The sequence below is a fragment of the Morus notabilis genome, unplaced genomic scaffold (assembly GCF_000414095.1).
Source record: "Morus notabilis unplaced genomic scaffold, ASM41409v2 Scaffold352, whole genome shotgun sequence".
Lineage (NCBI taxonomy): Eukaryota > Viridiplantae > Streptophyta > Magnoliopsida > Rosales > Moraceae > Morus > Morus notabilis.
The window spans coordinates 294,182-312,163 of NW_010367325.1; the positions used below are offsets into that span (position 1 = coordinate 294,182).

Here is a 17,982-nt window from a genome sequence, read left to right on the forward strand (position 1 = left end):
GTACATACATGAACATGTAAATAACATTATAGACATCAACCACAGTCTAGAAATCCAAAGTTCAGAGTTTATAGAATTTACAATTCTTACATTTTCTCACAAGGATGAAGAACACAACCCTCTCTTAATCAGATGGTAGCAACTAATTCAGCTACTCCGCACTACTCCTAGAATCGCCTGAGAAGGGTTTAATATTTATAAAACAATAAAACGTGAGCGAAAGGCCTAGTAGGATGTATTTTGAAATAACTTTATAAACAGATAAATAAACGAGTAAGCAAGTAAATAAATAAATGAATAAGTAAACAAGACATTCAGTTCCAACACAATAGCTGGAACCTCACATCCTTTTTCTGAAAGGAAATATAATTGAAAATCTCCGTATTACAGGCATCAACAAGTAATTTATACTATGATAAATTACTTACACAACCACAAGCACAAGCCTTATCACCCCCGGACCGGGTTTCGGGTTCTGCCCCCAAGGATACACTCTCCATATCCTATCTAGGCCATCAGCTGGTTTACCGATTTGCAAGATCTCTTATCTTAAGAAATCATTCATTAAACTTTCTGAAATAGTTCATTATAATTCCAATAGCTAAAATCAAGCTATGGTGTTAAAATACTTTTCTTTCGCGAACATGCCCCTTTCTTTAAAACATTTGCAAGGCCAAAACTCTTTTAAAATCAGGCTATCAAAGAAAAGGGGTAAGGAAATCCTACTTCGCAAGTACCAAACATGTGGCTAGCATTGCACTATTCTAGCTTTCGCTACCTCAAAGCCCCTCAATCCGAGTCCTCGACTAGCAATGATATAAAACAACAATTTATGATCCAATTCTCATTCCCAAAGAAATCAGTCTCAATTATAGCCTTTGATTTCCTATTAGTGTGCCATAATTCATTTACCGGTTTCATAAACCATTTCATGTTTCAAATCATCATTCCAAGGATTTTGATCTCAAAACACGGATTAAAGATGGTAATTCATTCACTTTAGATCTCCAAATGAAGCTAATTTGGGTTCTCTTCGAAAATCGAGATCAAAACAACATTTTTAGACAAAACAGGGTCAAACCCCGTGTACACCGGCTGATCGGTGACAGAGCTGTGCAACACCATCGGTCGACTGGTGGTGTGCAATCCGGTCGACCGCATAGGTCGACCTGATGGAATGCAATCCGGTCGAACGCATAGGTCGACCGGTGGGAGCCTAACAACTCGATCTACAGGGCCAATTCGAAGAAAATTTGGCCAAAACCTGCAAATCCAAGTTCCAATTCAGAATATTTCAAGGGAAAACAATCAAATCCAGGTTCTAGTTACTAACTCAAGTCCAAAGAACCCAAGATCCTCAATTTCTACCTTGATTTTACTAAAAAACCATCAAAATCCATTTCGAACGAAAAATAAGTTTTCTAATCCGAAAATCCAAGATTCAAGAGAGGTTTTTTTTTAGAAATTTTACCTCAAATCCTTCTCTTGACGTTGAAAACTTCTTTAAATCCTTCTTTGGTTCAAGATCCAGTTGATTTGAGACAAAAACGGGAGAGAGAGAGTGTGAGAGAACGAGAGAGAGAGAGAGAGAGAGAGAGAGAGATAGAGGGAGAAAGAGAGAGAGAGAAACGACAATGAAGAGAGAGAGTGTGTGCATGAGAAAAGAAAGGAAAAGAAAAGGATAAAGGAAAAAGGAAAAGAAAAAGGAAAAATAAGTGTTAAAATATTTAAAAATATAGTCCAGAAAATGTATCTACACACACTTTTGGGGTAAAAATATAATTATTGAAAATAATTTAAATTCCTTAGAATCATTTAAATTTACACGTCAAAAATATTTATTGAACACAATTATTTAATTAAACTAGATTAGGCACACTAATAAATCTTAATTACTTTAATTAATCTCGTTTAATTCTTTGAGGTGTTACATTTTCCTCCAAAGTCTCCTTTTTGTTTCTTACATGCCTATATATAGGCACTCGAAGCTATAACCATCAAAAGAAACCGTCCCTCTTTTTTTCTTTCTTTTTTATATCATCCACATTGATTGGTTTTTTTTACAATGTTTGAACATGATTAGCTACCTTTATTTCTTAAGGATTGCCTCCATTCACGTGGATCACTGATGTGGAAGATAACTTCCACATAATAATTTTATAAACTTCCCCACGTTGCTTTTCACTAGACTTCCCACTAACACATTTTTATTTTTACCCATGCATCTACTTCCTCCAGGAAGTTATCTAACTTCCCACGTGGCCATATATATATTTTTTACTTTTTTGTTTTTACTATTTTTTATTTTTTTTTATTTTTTGTATTTTTTGTTTCAACAAGGTGTTCATCTGAATTTATACAAAGTCAACCTTCTAAAAATGCCCCTAATTGAAAACAAAAATGAAGTCCTAAAATTTACTCTCTCTCTCTCTCCACTCTCTCTCTACATTGTAAATCCTAAATTTACAAATAAACACAATATGTGTTCTGATGGTAAATCTGAGATTTACTGAGTAAATCGAAGATTTACGAGTAGAACTAAAAAAATATTTTTCTTATCTTAGTAACTTCTAAATTGACTGTGTAAATCTAAAATTTACAAATGAACAGAAATTGTATTCTGATGAAAAATTATAACTTTACACTATAGATCCAGGTTTTACAAATAACATAATCTATGTTCTGTTGATAAATCGAGAATTTACCGAGTAAATTGAGAATTTACGATCGACCATAACTAAAAAATATTTAACTTATATTAGTAATTTTTGAATTAACTATATAAATATAGAATTTATGAAACAATAAAATTGTGTTCTAATAGTAAATTCTGATTTACACTGTAAATTAAGGATTTACAAATAACACCATCTATGTTCTGATGGTTATGAGAGCGAAATTGTATTCTAATAGTAAATTTTAAATTTACACTGTAAATCCAAGATTTACAAAAGAAAACACAATTTCTGTTCCTTTGTAAATCCATATACCCTATTAAAATTTTCCATCATCATTGAGTTTTTATACTATCCAAATACAGATTAAAAATTTTGACTCACCCAAACACAAACTCAAATATATTCCCAACTCAAACCATAACTCAAATGTGTACATCTAAACACAAACTCAAATTAGATTCTTAGCTCAAATAGGTCTTAACTCTAACGCAAATTTTAACTCAAGTCACCCTAACTCAAGTCATGCAAAAGAACATGTTAAAGTTTCAGGGTAAAAACTAAAAAAAAGTTCAAAATATTGCCAAAAAAGAAAAAAAGTTTCAGGACAAAAAAGGGAAAAAATGACCAAAATAAAGAAATAATAAATCTAAGGGTAAAAAGCTAAAAAAATAAAAGGGTAAATTGAACAAATTGTCTCTAAACTCTTTAAAAAGTGACAGTTTGGTCCCCAAACTTTTTTTTGACGAAACAAATCCTAAACTATATAAAATGGTGCAATGCAGTCCTTTCCGTCAGATGTCGTCCAAAAAGTAACAACGTAGCGCACATGAGTTATCAAGTGGCCCATATTTTGACTGGAAAGACGAAAAATGTCCTTAATTACTGTTATCTTATTCAAATATTTTTTCCTCCTCCCCTGCCACGGCTTCCTCGGACGGTGACTGCCATTGCAGCTCTGGAATGTCTGCACCGGCCACCAGCTCCACATTCAATTTTGACTCTCCGACGAGGTCAGAGGACTTGCAACAACCACTGATCAACGTCGGAGCTATTTTTTTAGATCTGGAATGCGGAAAAGGTGCGACACTGGGAGATCCATGCCCACAAGTGCCAGTAACCCCAAACCCCTTTGGACAACTCATCCTTGTACTTCACCAACTTCTCACGCCACGGGTACTGGTACTCCCCAATCTCCTTTACAACAGATTTTGCAGCTTTCCCTACCATTGTTGAACTTCACCCTCTAAAGAGTCACTAGCAAACCAAACACAGTAATAGAAATATATAAAAATTGTCAATAAAATCATAATAGCCTTTTCAACAACAGATCAATATAGCTTCAATAGAAAAATCCAAATAAGGGCAAAAGATAATATGATCGAAGAAGAATCAAGTATCAAACTTTAACAAGAAAGCGAGTTCCAAATGAAAGTAATATCTATATCTATTCATCCATTGAAAACTTTCAATAAAATAAAGGTATTCTCTTTTCTTTTACCACTGTGATTGCAGCTATATATCAAACTAGTTAGCAAAAATGAGGATCCTTAATTAGGGTTCTATAAGCGAAGAGGTTTGTGAATTGACAGATAGCGCTAGAAGCGACACCATCATACAGTTACTCGGTGACTCGCGGGTTAAGATCACCCATGCACAGTGACACCTTCCCAGTCCCAAGAGAGTACGGCATTAATGCCGTTGTTGGTTGGGGTCGCCTTGACAGCGGTGCACCGGCCCGTTCCGCCACCATTTTTGCTTTCTCGGAACTCAAGAAGCTCACAGAGAAACTAGAGGGGGATTAGTTTGGTAGTGTTGTAGATTTTAGAAAAATTATTTTTAGCTGTGCTGAAGGAAGAAGCAACTGTTACAAAAAATAGCTGAGTGTTGCTGGGAATAGTGTCCTAGAAGCATAAGATGTAATAGGATATTTATTATTTAAATAATAAAAGAGTTTATTCATCATTTTATGTGCATATATTTATGAATATTTTATGAATATCAAATGAAAATTTCGTGATTATTTATGTAACCTTAAACATAGTATATAAGTGTTATATACGAGAGGATAGTGTTTGAGGATAATAATCAAAAACATTGTTCATAATGAATTTAATTAAAGTTTGGAATCTTTAATTAAAACATTATTAATACATGTCATTCCCATTTAGAATGGAATGGTGCTATCCGCACTGTTAATATGGTGAGATATTGAATGAGTATATTTCGCATAATGAGATTGTGTGGAACAGGGACACAGACACAATATGAATTTCTAATAATTTCCGTTAAGCATAGAAATTCTAATTGAGTCTACCGATGGTCATATATAGAATGATCTTAATCCTGAGTTCTTAACAAACTCCTATTTATGGATTTATGTCTTTTGATTTACTCAGTACGGATTTCGAGACTGTGAATCATATTCCTTGTATTTTGGAGACATGATGAAATAGGTAGCCGGGAATGTTATTATACGAGATGGAATCCATTCCTTCTTGAGAAAGAAGTAGATAAATAATTCTCTTGAGTGTTGATTCGGTACTTGGATTAGTAAGAGCGTTCTGGTTCATGAATGTGTTTTATGAATCACTGTCCATTAGAGAATCAATGATTAATGCCCAAAAGTGATGGTCACAAGCGGTCAATTGTATCACAGAATGGCGGTCGTATCCACAGAGAGATAACAAAATAACAAGAAATATAAGCAAAATAAGAGCGTAAGAGAAAGATAAATAACAAGTGAACTAAAGAAAAAGGAGAGTTTTTGAGATTTTGTTGGAAATAAAATAAAATGGAGGAAATTTGTGTGAAGAAAATTTAATAGTAAAAACGGTAAGGTGTCGAGAATCCCTAATGTTTCGTTCACCAATTCAAGTTTTGATTCACAAAATAAAGGAATCGAATAAATTAAATCTCTATGTTGACTCCGAAATATTATTATTACAAGTTATCCAAAATCGACAATATATCAATTTGACAATATTACAGTAAAAGACAATTTGTAAAATAATTTAAATAACAAAACAATGAGGGACATAATTACATAAGAAAAGCGTGACTGAACTTATATAAAAATTGGCACACAATATTTTGAAAAGTAATAGAAAAATAGATGAGATTTAATTCATTAAGATATTGAACTTTACAGCATAAGGAATCAAAACTCTGAATTGGATCGCTCAACAGAAGTTTATCTCTAACCTCACCAAGAGAACTCTAGCCTAGCTTGCAAAACATTCTCACAAGTTCCAGAGAGAAAATATGAGACTGACAGCAAGACGACAGAAAACTGAATATTCAAAGCTTCCAAAAACCTAAGGCTAACCCCTTTATTTATAGTGTTCATAAGTTGCTTGTCAAATAAGGAAATAAATAGTAAAACTAGAAAATTACAAAAGAAAAGGAAACAAAATAAAATTACACATAAATTAGGAGAAATCATATATTTGATTTGGGAAGAAATCTAGTAATTTGTTCTTATTTTTTGGGACGGAATTCGGATTTAGCACAGGAGGGACACGTGTCGAAGCTTGATCGGCAGTGAGGAGAAAACGCGCCACATGTCGCGCTCGGAGTGGAGGAAGGGCGCTGGCGTGTGCTAGAAGAAAGCTATCGCGGGGACAGCTGGTGCGCGCAGGATGGACGGAGGGCTGGCACGCTGACACGCGGGACCCACGCTTCAGAGTCATTGGACGCGCGGTGATGGCTCCGTGGAAGGAACGCGCTCGCTGAGGAATGGGCGTGCTGGGGACGCGCGCGAGGAAGAATCAGGGAGTGTGGAAGAGCTGGGACCCACGCGGACTGATGCGACTTGGCCAGCTCAGCTACTCGGCTCTCTCTGATAGCTTGTGCGGCTCGGCTGAAAGGCTTGGCTCCGGATGGTTGAAAATATGGCTTTCATGGCTTATTTTTCTGTGGCTTTTTACACTGCTTTTTATCTGTAAATAATTAAGCAAAAACTAGACAAATTCCAATTAAAAATATTATGAATAAAAATAATGGAATTGTTTAATTAAAGCTTAAATATTTTAATACTGTGTAAATCGAAAGCAATATTTAGGGTGCATTTTCATGCACTAATCAATGGTACTCAAGGATGAAGATATAATTAGAGAGGTTAACGGATTCTACCTGGCTCTAATAATGAATTATTTATGGAGGATTGATCTATATGCAATTACTATATCAAATAGACACTTCACAATTTAAAAGTAATTATTGTCTATAATTTCAAGAGTTCAATTTCAAGTTTATAGTGGAGTAACTATTGGAATTAATATAATTATTTAATTAATTAAAGTGTTTAATTAATTATTAATTTTATTGGAGCTCGGGATTATAGGTCCATAAGTCCCCGCATCGTCATTGTAATTCTACCAGCACAAAGGACAAAATGGGAATTTTAGAATTATGGAATTCTAAAATTAAATACTCGAAAAAAATAATTAATTGAGAATTAATTATTATTTAAATAATGTGATTATTTAAATTTGAATTTGAATTGTGAACATAATTTAAATTTATCCCTTTAAACTTATTTGATAAGTTGTTCAATTTAGAATTCAAATTAATTTAAGTTTGACTTAAATTCGAATTTGAATTTGAATTAAAATTGAACTGTAGGATAAAGGATGATTTTCTTTTCCTTCCCTATCCAATATTGGCGCCACACACAAGGGATGGAAACCCTAGGGTGGCCGGCCACTTAAGGGATAAGGTGTAGGAGATTTTTTGTTCCAAATTCAAATAGGAGATAGAGATTTGATTCCTTTTTGAAGTTTGACTTCTACTCTTTAAATATGAGAATGATAGAAAATTGTGAATATAATTTTTAAAAACATTTTTTCTGCCTTAATTGTTAGAGTGGCCGAATTTCTCTAAAGAAAAAAAAGAGGAAAATTTTTTCTCCCAAAAATTTCACATCGTGCATGCGTTGGTGTTTGTGGAAATTCGAGTGTTTTTGAAACCTGTTTTGTCTCACGTGTGCCCACACACATGTCTACGTAGAATCCAGGAATTGACGTGGAAGACTTTGGTTTTCTAAACACAAAGATTGGAGCAAAGACTGTTCGTGGTCAAAGAACTCAAGTTATCATCCGAGTCGGCCTCCAGGTATTTTTCCTAATTGAGTTCTTGACATATAAATTAATGTGATTAATTTATTCGTGCATAAATTAATATAATCTATAGAGTATCTCAAAGTTTTATGAAATTTTTGTTATACACGATCCGCCTCCCCGCCAAGCTTCCGCATCCGAATTCGATTCGGTTACCAACAACTGTTTGGTAAACTATAATTATAATAGTTGTGCTGGTTATAAAATCAGTGTAATAGCATTTGGTAAATTATGATGTTGAATTGCTGTGGATAATTAAAAATTATGACTATATTATATTATACTATAATATAATATATATAATTACAATATAATATATATTTATTATTATATTTATAATAAAATTATTATTAAATAACATATTATATAACTATGATATAAAATATAATAATATTATTAAAATGATTAATATAATTGTTGACGGTCGAATTTCACCAACAAAAAACCGGCCGGGTTACCTCTTGGTTTCCCTTTGGATTACCGGCCGTGTATATATATTTTGACGCGTTAGGAAATGGTGAATTATTTGTGTGTGAGGATCTATTGAAAACCCCTAAGATATTAATGACACAAGGGAATTTATAGTGGTTCACTCTATAAATTTCAGAGCTACATCCACTGTAATCTTGTATTTCTTTATCTTTGGGTAAGATACAGTTTACAATGTATTTTCTTAGCTTGCGTTTTTTTCCTAAACCCCTTCCTCGTTGGGGGTCTTTCACCTTATATACTGGGACTTCCTTCGCTCGGGAGGTTTCCCTCACAGCTAGAAGCACTCAAATGCTCTCATTTGGTAGGCCCAGACGTAGCCCACTAATTTGCACTGTTCATCCAATCTGTTTAGTCTTCTATTACGGCTCTGTGCTTCTCCGTAATACTTTCTTGTCCCCTGTGGGGGCAGTCTGACAGCTCATAATTAATGCTCGCAGGCCACCTCCACTTGTGCATGTAACCCGCAATGTCCCCTAAAGGACGTTTCCCTCGTCGCCAGTACTTCTTAGCCTAACCGCCTTCTTTGATGGCAACTTCCTGTGGTTGAGAGATCTTTGTCCTATTGCGTCAATGGCGCAATTGGTCGGCGCCACAATGGGTCGTCGTCTCGACTTAGACTCCATCCTGGAGCCTTCGCGGAGGACTAAGAAGAGCTTGCAAGCGTCGAGGGTTTTCAAGCGTCAAGGGTTGCTTGCTTGGTGGGGGTTGATCAAGGCCACGTGTCACGGCATACTTCGCCCACGCGTCTGCCATATTTTCCCACACAACAGCTACCCCCCAGGTCGAGGGCGCCTTTTGGGTGGCCTCAGACTTAGGTTTGGTTGCCTTTCAGTGCTTTGGGTGTGGGAAACCGGTCCCGAGCCTCCGTTTGTAATGATGGCCTGGGACCGTCGGATATCCTTCAGGGAACGTAACCGTCGCGTCAATCAATTTCTCATGATAACGTACGGCCTTTAATTCAAAAGAACGGATATGGGCCCTTGGATCGTGACCTCTCTGCTTCCCGCCCTATTTTATCACCGTTAGATCTAAGCAGGTTTCCCTGGCCATTGGATCTTTATGATCTTCATCTGACGGTCAGGGTCGAAGACACCCATCCCTTTAAATACCTTCTACGAGCTCGAGAGCCATTTTTTCGAAACTTCCATTTTTTTTTCTTCACACCTGTTGGACCGCCGCCTTCTCTGACGGACTCTTTACTCTCCAACTTCACGATCGTGCTTTCTGCTTTTAGGCATACCGCGCGACCATTCTTTCTTCCAGACTTTCAGACCGTACTTTCTACCCTTAGGCGTACCGCGTGACCGCTTCTTCTTCTCCGGTAAGCTTTCTCGCCCCCTGTCTATTGCTTATATACATAGGCTCCTTCTATCTCTCTATTTTGAACCTTGTGTATATGTCTAAAGAGTGTGCAGGACGTAGAAACTATGGAAACTTACTTCGTTTCATTTTTTCACGTCCGGATGTCGCCCCTTTGCTGTCTGTGTGCTTCTGGCTTCTGGGTTCTGGGCCTGGATTCCTATGAGCACTCACCGTTACCATTCTTGCATGAATGGTCGGCGTCATGTCATGGCGTTTTGAGTTGTCGTAGTTTTTAGGGTAGCCGTTCCTTCATCCTCTCGACGTCAGGGTTTTAACTTAGCTCTTTGTCTGTTTAATCACCAGAATAATGGCCCAAAGTTCCCCCAGTCGAGAGGATTCTCTGGTCGTCCGTCCAGACCCCCCCTCTGTGGTGGAGCTCTCCTACTTTTCATCATCTTCCAGCGTCGATTCCGTGCTAAGAGCCGTAGAAGACGTCGACGCCAGATTCGAAGCCAGATTCGCCCCCATCGACAGCTTTGGTAGTGAGTTCGATAGCTTCGAGCGAGTTTTGGACGAGGCTGTGGAATGAATCCCCTTCACGGGGGGCAATGTAAGCGGGGTGGCCATTTCGGTGGTGGATGCCCCTCTGGCTGCCACCAGCGGTGAACTAGACAAGCCTTTCTTCACAGCCGATGTTGTGGCGTTAAGGGTCCGGAACAAAGACATCATCCGGGCTGTGAAGGAGGGGTGTATTGATGGGAGGTGGTTTGAATATCTTCTCCCGGACGTGCACTTCAGAACTAGTATGCCGCTGACCGGATATCTTTCGGTCTACACTAGAGTTGTCACCCCTTCCTGTCCATCCCTTTGTGAAGGAGTATTGTCATTTTTACGGCATTTCTCCTGCGCAGCTGGCGCCAAATTTTTGGTACTGCTTTGCTGGTGCCTGGATTCTATGGCATCAGCAGTTCGATATGGACCTCCCCGTTGACGAGTTTCGATTTATGTATAGATTATGCCACGTCGCCAAGTGCAAGGGGTGGTATTTTTTGAGTGGTCACGGGAGGTCCCAGCCTAGACTCGGGAATCTCATACTGGGCACCCCATCATCATCACATGGGTGGAAGCCCATGTTTTTCATGATTCGGGGGCCCTTCAACTTTCACCCCAATGACCGCCTGCCCCGTCGAAGGCAGGTGTAGGCGGCGTTTGGGAATATGGGGAAGTTGCCTTAGCTTTTGGTTATCTGAATTTGATTCCCCCCACTTTTGCTACTGACATTTCGTTCGCATTCTAGTAAGTCAAGACCGGCCGAAGTTCTCCAGGAACAGCTTGGCGAGGATCGAAAAGGCTTTTTCTTTTCCGTCAGAGGTTCGTCACATTGATACGCTCCTGACCCAGAAGAACCTTCATGAAGCTGGTCTGATCCTTGATCTCCCAGACCCTGCTAATTTAGACGCTATCTGTCAGTACTTCCATCTAAACGACGAAGGTATGATTTGCTTTCGACGCCCCCTTTACTGCGACTTGGGTTCTTCCAATGCCGCTTTTATTTTGACTTCGTCGTTCTCCTGCAGAAATGGTGTCCTTGAGGATCCAACTTCCTGGCAGCCAGCAGTCTGGGCCAAGCCAGCAACCGCCGTCAGAACAACAGCCCCCGCCGAGCCATGCACCCCAGTTGAAAGTGAAAGAGAAAGCTTCCTCTTCTTCTCGTGCCCCAAAGAGCAGGAAGTCTAAGAAGGGTCCTTCGGGGTCGGAGGAGGAACTTGTGAGGAAAAAGAGGCGCAGGGACAAAGCACCGGTGGTAGAAGCGTGGACGCCAATGGTTCCCATCCCTGACGTCAAAATTCCCTCGGCACCGAGGGAGCGCGTTCTCATTCCAGGGGCCAAAATTATGGACCCCAAGTTCCAAGTTTCAGACATATCTGACGCCGAGATCGGGGCGATGCTAAAACTTCCTCCTCGTTTCTCCGTTATCTTTCAGGCTCTCTACGAGTCCTTCCTTAAGCCTTATTGGGTCGCTAGCGCCCAATCCTCTTTGGTCGATCGTCAGCGAAAGCAGATTTCCTTCCAAATCCACGTAAGGCTCAATCTCTCTTTTTCTTTTTTTTTTTTTAGACTTTGACTTTTTCAGAGCCTGGTTCTTTCCATTCTCAACCTCCTTGACCTTGTCAAGGTTGAGGAGCGAAAAAATGAGATGGACGAGTTAGAGGCCAAACTTCAGTCCCTCGTTACCGATGCAAAGCAAAAGCTGGAAGACGCCAACGAGAAGAGGGACGTGGCCCTGGCCAAGCTGGCGAGTCTGGAAGAAGAGCTTTTAAAGCTAAAAAACGAGATCGCAAGTCTCAAGGAACGGGCAGACTTATCTGATAAAAAGTTATCCGAGGCAGCTAGGGAGGCGGAGAGGCGTTTTCTTGAGGGGAAGAAAGAGGCTGAGGCGGAAGCCGCATTTGTCTTCGACGCCAAGCGTGTCGAGGTTATCAAGGAGTTTAAGGCCTCCCAAGAGCTTATTGATATTCGCACCAGAGACTTCCAATCTGCGGGTCAGCAAATTGTCGACCTGATCAAGAAGGAGCGTCCTGAGTGGGAATTGAGCTTTCTCTATAATCCCCCCCCCCTGTGGGTGACGACAATGCTTCTCCGCCTGGTGTCGGCGAAGACTCGAGAGCCACCGGCGAGGCCTGAAGGACTTTTACTTGCCTCTTTTTGTTTTGTAATAGAGGATTTTGTTGATCCAGACATCTTTTACTTTATCTGTTTATATATATATATATATATATATATATATATATATACATCTGGCGTCGAGCATACCCCTTGGGGTCGTCATTTTTAGGAAATTCCTTGGAATTTCGCTAAGTTTTTCGTCTTTCCTCCTTGGAGGATCTGACGTCGATTGTGCCCCTTAGGGTCATCGTCTTAGGAAATCCCTTGGAATTTCGCTAAGTTTTTCATCCTTCCTCCTTGGAGGATCTGACGTCGATTGTGCCCCTTGGGGTCGTCGTCTTAGGAAATTCCTTGGAATTTCGCTAAGTTCTTTTTCTTTCCTCCTTGGAGGATCTAACGTCGATTGTGCCCCTTGGGGTCGTCGTCTTAGGAAATTCCTTGTAATTTCGCTAAGTTCTTTGTCTTTCCTCCTTGGAGGATCTGACGTCGATTGTGCCCCTTGGGGTCGTCGTCTTAGGAAATTCCTTGGAATTTTACTAAGTTCTTTGTCTCTTTTTTTTTTGTTTAACCCGCGGATCCCTGTCCCCCCATGTCTGTTTAATATAACCTCAGTTTTTAAGCAGACATGTTACTAAGGGGTGAATTCTTTTCCTTCTGCAAACATATCAATTTATTTACTTTATAAAGAATGTACAATTGGGATATGCGAGAATTTCATACATTATTGGTAGTACAGCTTCAGTTGTTCCGCATTCCACGGGTGTTGGATCTTCTTGCCGTCGAGGCTTTCCAAAACATAGGTTCCGGGATGCAGCACTTTACTTATGCGGTAGGGCCCTTCCCAAGTTGGGCCCAGTGGACCGGTATTCTTGGGTTTTGTGCTTTGCGTTACCCTTTTTAGTACTAGGTCCCCTGGGATGAACCTCCTATGTTGAACTTTCTTGTTGTAATATCGCACCGTTCTTTGCTGATAAGCGGCGAGGCATAGTTGGGAGTCGAGCCTTTTTTCCTCCAACAAGTCGAGCTCTCCGTTCATGCCTTTCGTGTTGTCATCGTCGTTATGGATGATGGTTCTTAGAGTCGGCGTTTCGATTTCTATGGGGAGTACTGCTTCGTCGCCATATGCCATGGAGAAAGGTGTCTCACCCGTAGTAGTTTGGCTCGTCGTTCTGTATGCCCATAGGACCTTGGGAAGTTCCTCGGCCTATTTCCCTTTCAGATCGTCGAGTTTTTTCTTGAGAGTATACTTTAATATCTTATTGACCGCCTCAACTTGTCCATTGGATTGTGGATGGATCGGTGCCGAAAAATCTTTCCGAATGCCCAGGTCATCACAGAACCTGCACGTTGAGGCATTGTCGAACTGCCTTCCGTTGTCGGATACGATTGAGTGGGGAACCCCGAACCTGCATACGACGTGATCCCACATAAATTTGGTGCAGGCTGCTTCCGTGGTTGTAGTTAAGGCCTTAGCCTCTGCCCATTTTGTGTAGTAGTCTACCGCAACGATTGCAAACTTAAATCCTCCGGGTGCAAGATGTAATGGCCCGATCAGGTCAACCCCCCCATTTGGCGAAGGGCCAAGGACTGAGAATGGACGTTAAATGTTCCGGGGGCGCTCTAGGAATTATGGCATACCTTTGGCACTTGTCGCAACGTCGGGCATACTGGAAAGCGTCCTTTTTTAGCGTGGGCCAGTAGTACCATTGTCACAACACCTTTAGAGCCAAAGACTGCCCCCCAGAGTGGTTTCCGTAGATCCCTTCGTGGATTTCATGGAGGACCTTTTGTGCCTCAGTTTCATCCAAGCACCGTTGTAGAGGGGTTGAGTAGCCTCGTCGGTAGAGCAAGACGTCATACAATAAGTATCTAGCGGCTCTATACCTGACCCGTCTGGCTTCATCCTTTCTATTTGGCAGCTGTGCGTCCATTAGGTATCGGATGAGGGGGGTCATCCAACTTTCATTTACTCGGACAATTAACGCCTCCACCTTTTCTTCTATAGTTGGTCGCTCAAATTCCTCGATGGGGACGACCCCTAATGTGTCGGATTCTCTAGAAGATGCTAGCTTTGCCAAAGCGTCGGCACTTGCATTCTCGGTTTGTGGTATCTGGAGTATCTCGTAACTTTTAAACTTAACGAGTTCTTTCTTTACCTTTCTTAAGTACACTCACATCCTCTCGCTGCGCGATTGGTACTCTTCCTTCACCTGTGCGACAACCAATTGAGAATCGCTGAAGATGCTGAGTCTTTCAACCTTCAGGTGGCTGGCTAGCCACAGTCCAGCAATTAGTGCTTCGTATTCCGCCTCGTTGTTTGATGCCTTGAATTTAAATCGGACCGCCGAGGTAATTTTGTGGCCTTCGGGGCTGATTAACAGGATACCGGCTCTTGACCCATTTTCACTCGACGCCCCATCCACGTAGAGTTTCTAGTTTATAATGTCGACTTCTCTAGGTACGGCAGGAGTTGGCCTATGGGAGAACTCAGCTAAGAAATCGGCGAGCGCTTGGCCCTTGATCGCAGTCCTCGGCACATACTTTATGTCGAACTGGCTTAATTCTACCGAGCATTTGAGGAGTCGACCGGAAGTTTCGGGCTTTTGCAGAGCCTGCCTCAACGGGTGGTTTGTGAGAACCCGTATTGTGTGAGACTGGAAATAGTGCCGAAGCTTCCTTGAAGCTACCATCAGGGCGAGGGCAAGGCGCTCCATCTCGATGTATCTTGACTCGGTGTCGAGAAGCCTTTTACTCACGTAATAGATTGGCAGCTGCACCCTTTCTTCTTCTCTCACTAACACGGAACTTACGGCGTGTTGGGATACTGAAAGGTATAGGCTGAGCTCTTCGTCGACGTTCAGTTTTGATTGTATTGGGGGCTTGCCCAAATGTTTCTTCAACTTCTGGAAGGCCTCTTCACATTGGGGTGTCCATTCAAAGCGATTGCTTCCCTTCAAAGCGTCGAAGAAAGGGATGCATTTGTCGGTTGCTTTTGATATGAACCTATTTAAGGCGGTGAAACATCCTGTCAATCTCTGCACCTCCTTCGGCTTCATTAGGGACCGCATATCTTGTAAGGCCTTGATCTTCTCAGGATTAGCTTCAATCCCTCAGTTGCTGACCATAAAACTGAGGAATTTCCCCGACCCAACTCCAAAGGCGCACTTTTGGGGGTTGAGTTTCATGCAATATTTTCTTAGTACGCCAAACATTTCCCCCAAATGGTCAACGTGACGGCTAGCCTTAGTGCTTTTTACTAGCATATCGTCAACATAAACCTCCATTGTCTTGCCGAGTTGTTGGGCAAACATTTTATTTACAAGCCTCTGGTAGGTAGCCCCTGCATTTTTCAGGCCGAAAGGCATCACTTTGTAGCAGTAGAGGCCCCTGTCGGTTATGAAGGATGTGTGCTCCTCGTCAGCTGGATGCATGGAGATTTGGTTGTATCCGGAGTAAGCGTCCATAAAGCTCAGCATCTTATGCCTCGCCGTGGCATCGACCATCTGGTCTATGCGAGGGAGTGGAAAGCCATCCTTTGGGCAGGCTTTATTGAGATCACTGAAGTCGATACATGTTCTCCAATCTCCGTTGGGCTTGGTCAGTAGAACGGGGTTTGATACCCAACGAGGATAATGGGACTCCCTGATGAACCCATTATTAATTAGCTTGTCGACCTCTTCTCTCAGCGCCTCATACCTCTCAGGGTTCATCGGCCGACGCTTTTGTCTTTTGGGTGGATATGAGGGGTCGACGTTCAGGGAGTGACATATTACTCCGGAGTCGATTCCTTCCATGTCGGAATGATTCCAAGCGAAGACATCTAGGTTCTTCCTGAGGAAGTCTTCGAGCTCATCTTTAAGTGATGGGGCTAAGCCTGAGCCCACTTTTAGCACTTTGGCGGACTTGCCTTCACCAACTCGGACTTCCACCAATTGTTCCACAGGTTGAGACCACGTGACTTCCTCCTGGATCCGGGGATCTATATCCTCGACGAGGCCTTGGTGAACCATCCTTGTCTCCTGTCTCCCTGGTTGGTCATATCCGCGCAGGGCGTCAGAGTATGCAACCCTAGCTTCATACTGGTTACTTTTCATTTCCCCCACACCATTTGGGGTGGGGAACTTGACCTTTTGGTGATAAATGGAGGTTATTGCTCTTAACGCTTAGAGGGTTGGCCTCCCGATTACCGCGTTGTACTGGGAGCTTCCCTTTATGACCATGAAATTGGCCATTGTGGTTGCCTATCGGGGCTTTTTACCGGCGGTTATGGGTAGGCGGATGGTCCCTTGAGGGATGACGGAGTCGCCTTTGAAGCCATACAACGGCCTGGAGGTTTTCTCCAATTGCTCCTTCTGGATCCCTATTTTTTCCAAGCAATCGGAATATAGGAGGTCCACCGAGCTCCCATTGTCCACCAGGATTCTTCACACGGTGTGGTTTCCTATCATGGCTTCCACCACCAAGGCATCGTTGTGGGGAAAATGAACCCCACAAGCGCCATCCTCGTTAAAAGCCACATCAGTGTGGCTGTACCTTGGAATTTTTGCGGCGGAGACGCTCCAGAATCGCTCCTGATAAACCCCCCTGGTCTCGTGGGCGTAATCCTTTTGAGACCTCCTCGAGTCCCCTCCTATGTAGGGACGGCCGAGGACAGTCCTTATGACGCCGACAGGTTCACGGTCCTCTGGGCGCTGGTTCTCCTCTCGGCGTCGACCATCATTCTGCCCACCATGGCTGCCATTTCGGGGCCTTCGTTCGGCCCTGAATTCCTGTAACCTTCCCTCGCGGATCAATCTTTCGATCTCATCTTTGAGGTCGGCACAATCGTTGGTGTGGTGGCCGACATCGCCATGGAACCTACAGAATTTCTTGGTTCCTTCGGCTGGGGTCTGACTTCATCGCCTCCGGTCGGCGCAACAAGTTCCCGCGACCGACTTGGTTGAAAACCTCCTCGACTCCCACCATTAGCTCATGGTGGGAATCATACTTTTGGAACAGCCGAGGTCTTCGGGTGTCCTCTTGCCTTGGCTTTTTGGCTTCTGAAGCGCTCGTCGTTGCGGCGGGCTGCTTGTCTCCGTTTCCTCCGCCTTGACGCTTCTTCCCATCCTGCTTCGTAGGCGCTGACCCCTGTTCAGTTCCTTTATTCTTGTTGGTCCGGTGCTCGGGGTCATTCGCGTCTGCCTTTTCGGCGTTGATGTACCCCTGCGCTCGCGCCAGAAATTCTCTGTAGCTGGTTGTGGGCTTTCGATTTAGCTCTCTTTTGAACGGGGTTATTTTCTTCGTGCTAGATAAAGCCCCCATCAGGGCTTCTCTGTCTGTTATGTTCATTGTGGCGGCGACAACCTCCCCATACCTTGCGAGCCATTCCCTCAATGATTCGTTTGGTTTTTGATATATCGTCATTAGATTCTGCTTTGGGGGACGTACTTTTTTACCCCTATGAATTGGAGGGAAAATGATTCCTTCAACTCATCCCAGCTCGGGACAGAGTTTAGCCTCAGCGTTCGGAACCATCTCCGCGCAGAGTCCGTCAGATGGTTTCGAAAGGCTCGGCACATAATCTCCTCGGCGTAACCGTGTAAGAGCATGTGCTTGGTGTACATCTCCAGATGGTCGTCGGGATCTCCTCGCCCATCGTATGGCGGGATTGACGACGACCTCTATTTATCGGGGAGAGGGGGTGCCATTATTTCTTCGGTAAATGGATGGTCATGGGTGCGACTGGG

At 42.2% G+C, this 17,982-nt stretch overlaps 1 protein-coding gene across 1 annotated transcript; it reads right to left on the reverse strand.

The window, feature by feature from the left end:
• Positions 1-16,680: 16,680 nt before the first annotated feature.
• Positions 16,681-17,659, reverse strand: LOC112094324. The gene is made up of 2 exons (XM_024174925.1): positions 17,280-17,659; positions 16,681-17,113 (listed from the first exon to the last, which is right to left on the reverse strand). The coding sequence occupies exons 1-2, from the start codon at positions 17,657-17,659 to the stop codon at positions 16,681-16,683; spliced, it is 813 nt and encodes a 270-aa protein (XP_024030693.1).
• Positions 17,660-17,982: the final 323 nt, after the last annotated feature.

Bases quoted from the DNA above. Each gene is read 5' to 3' on its own strand.
- LOC112094324 (XM_024174925.1), bottom strand. From the start codon at position 17,659: ATGACGATATATCAAAAACCAAACGAATCATTGAGGGAATGGCTCGCA. The intron at 17,114-17,279 runs GCAAGAGGACAC...GAAATTCTGTAG, and splicing joins TCAGAAGCCAAAAAGCCAAG to GTTCCATGGCGATGTCGGCC.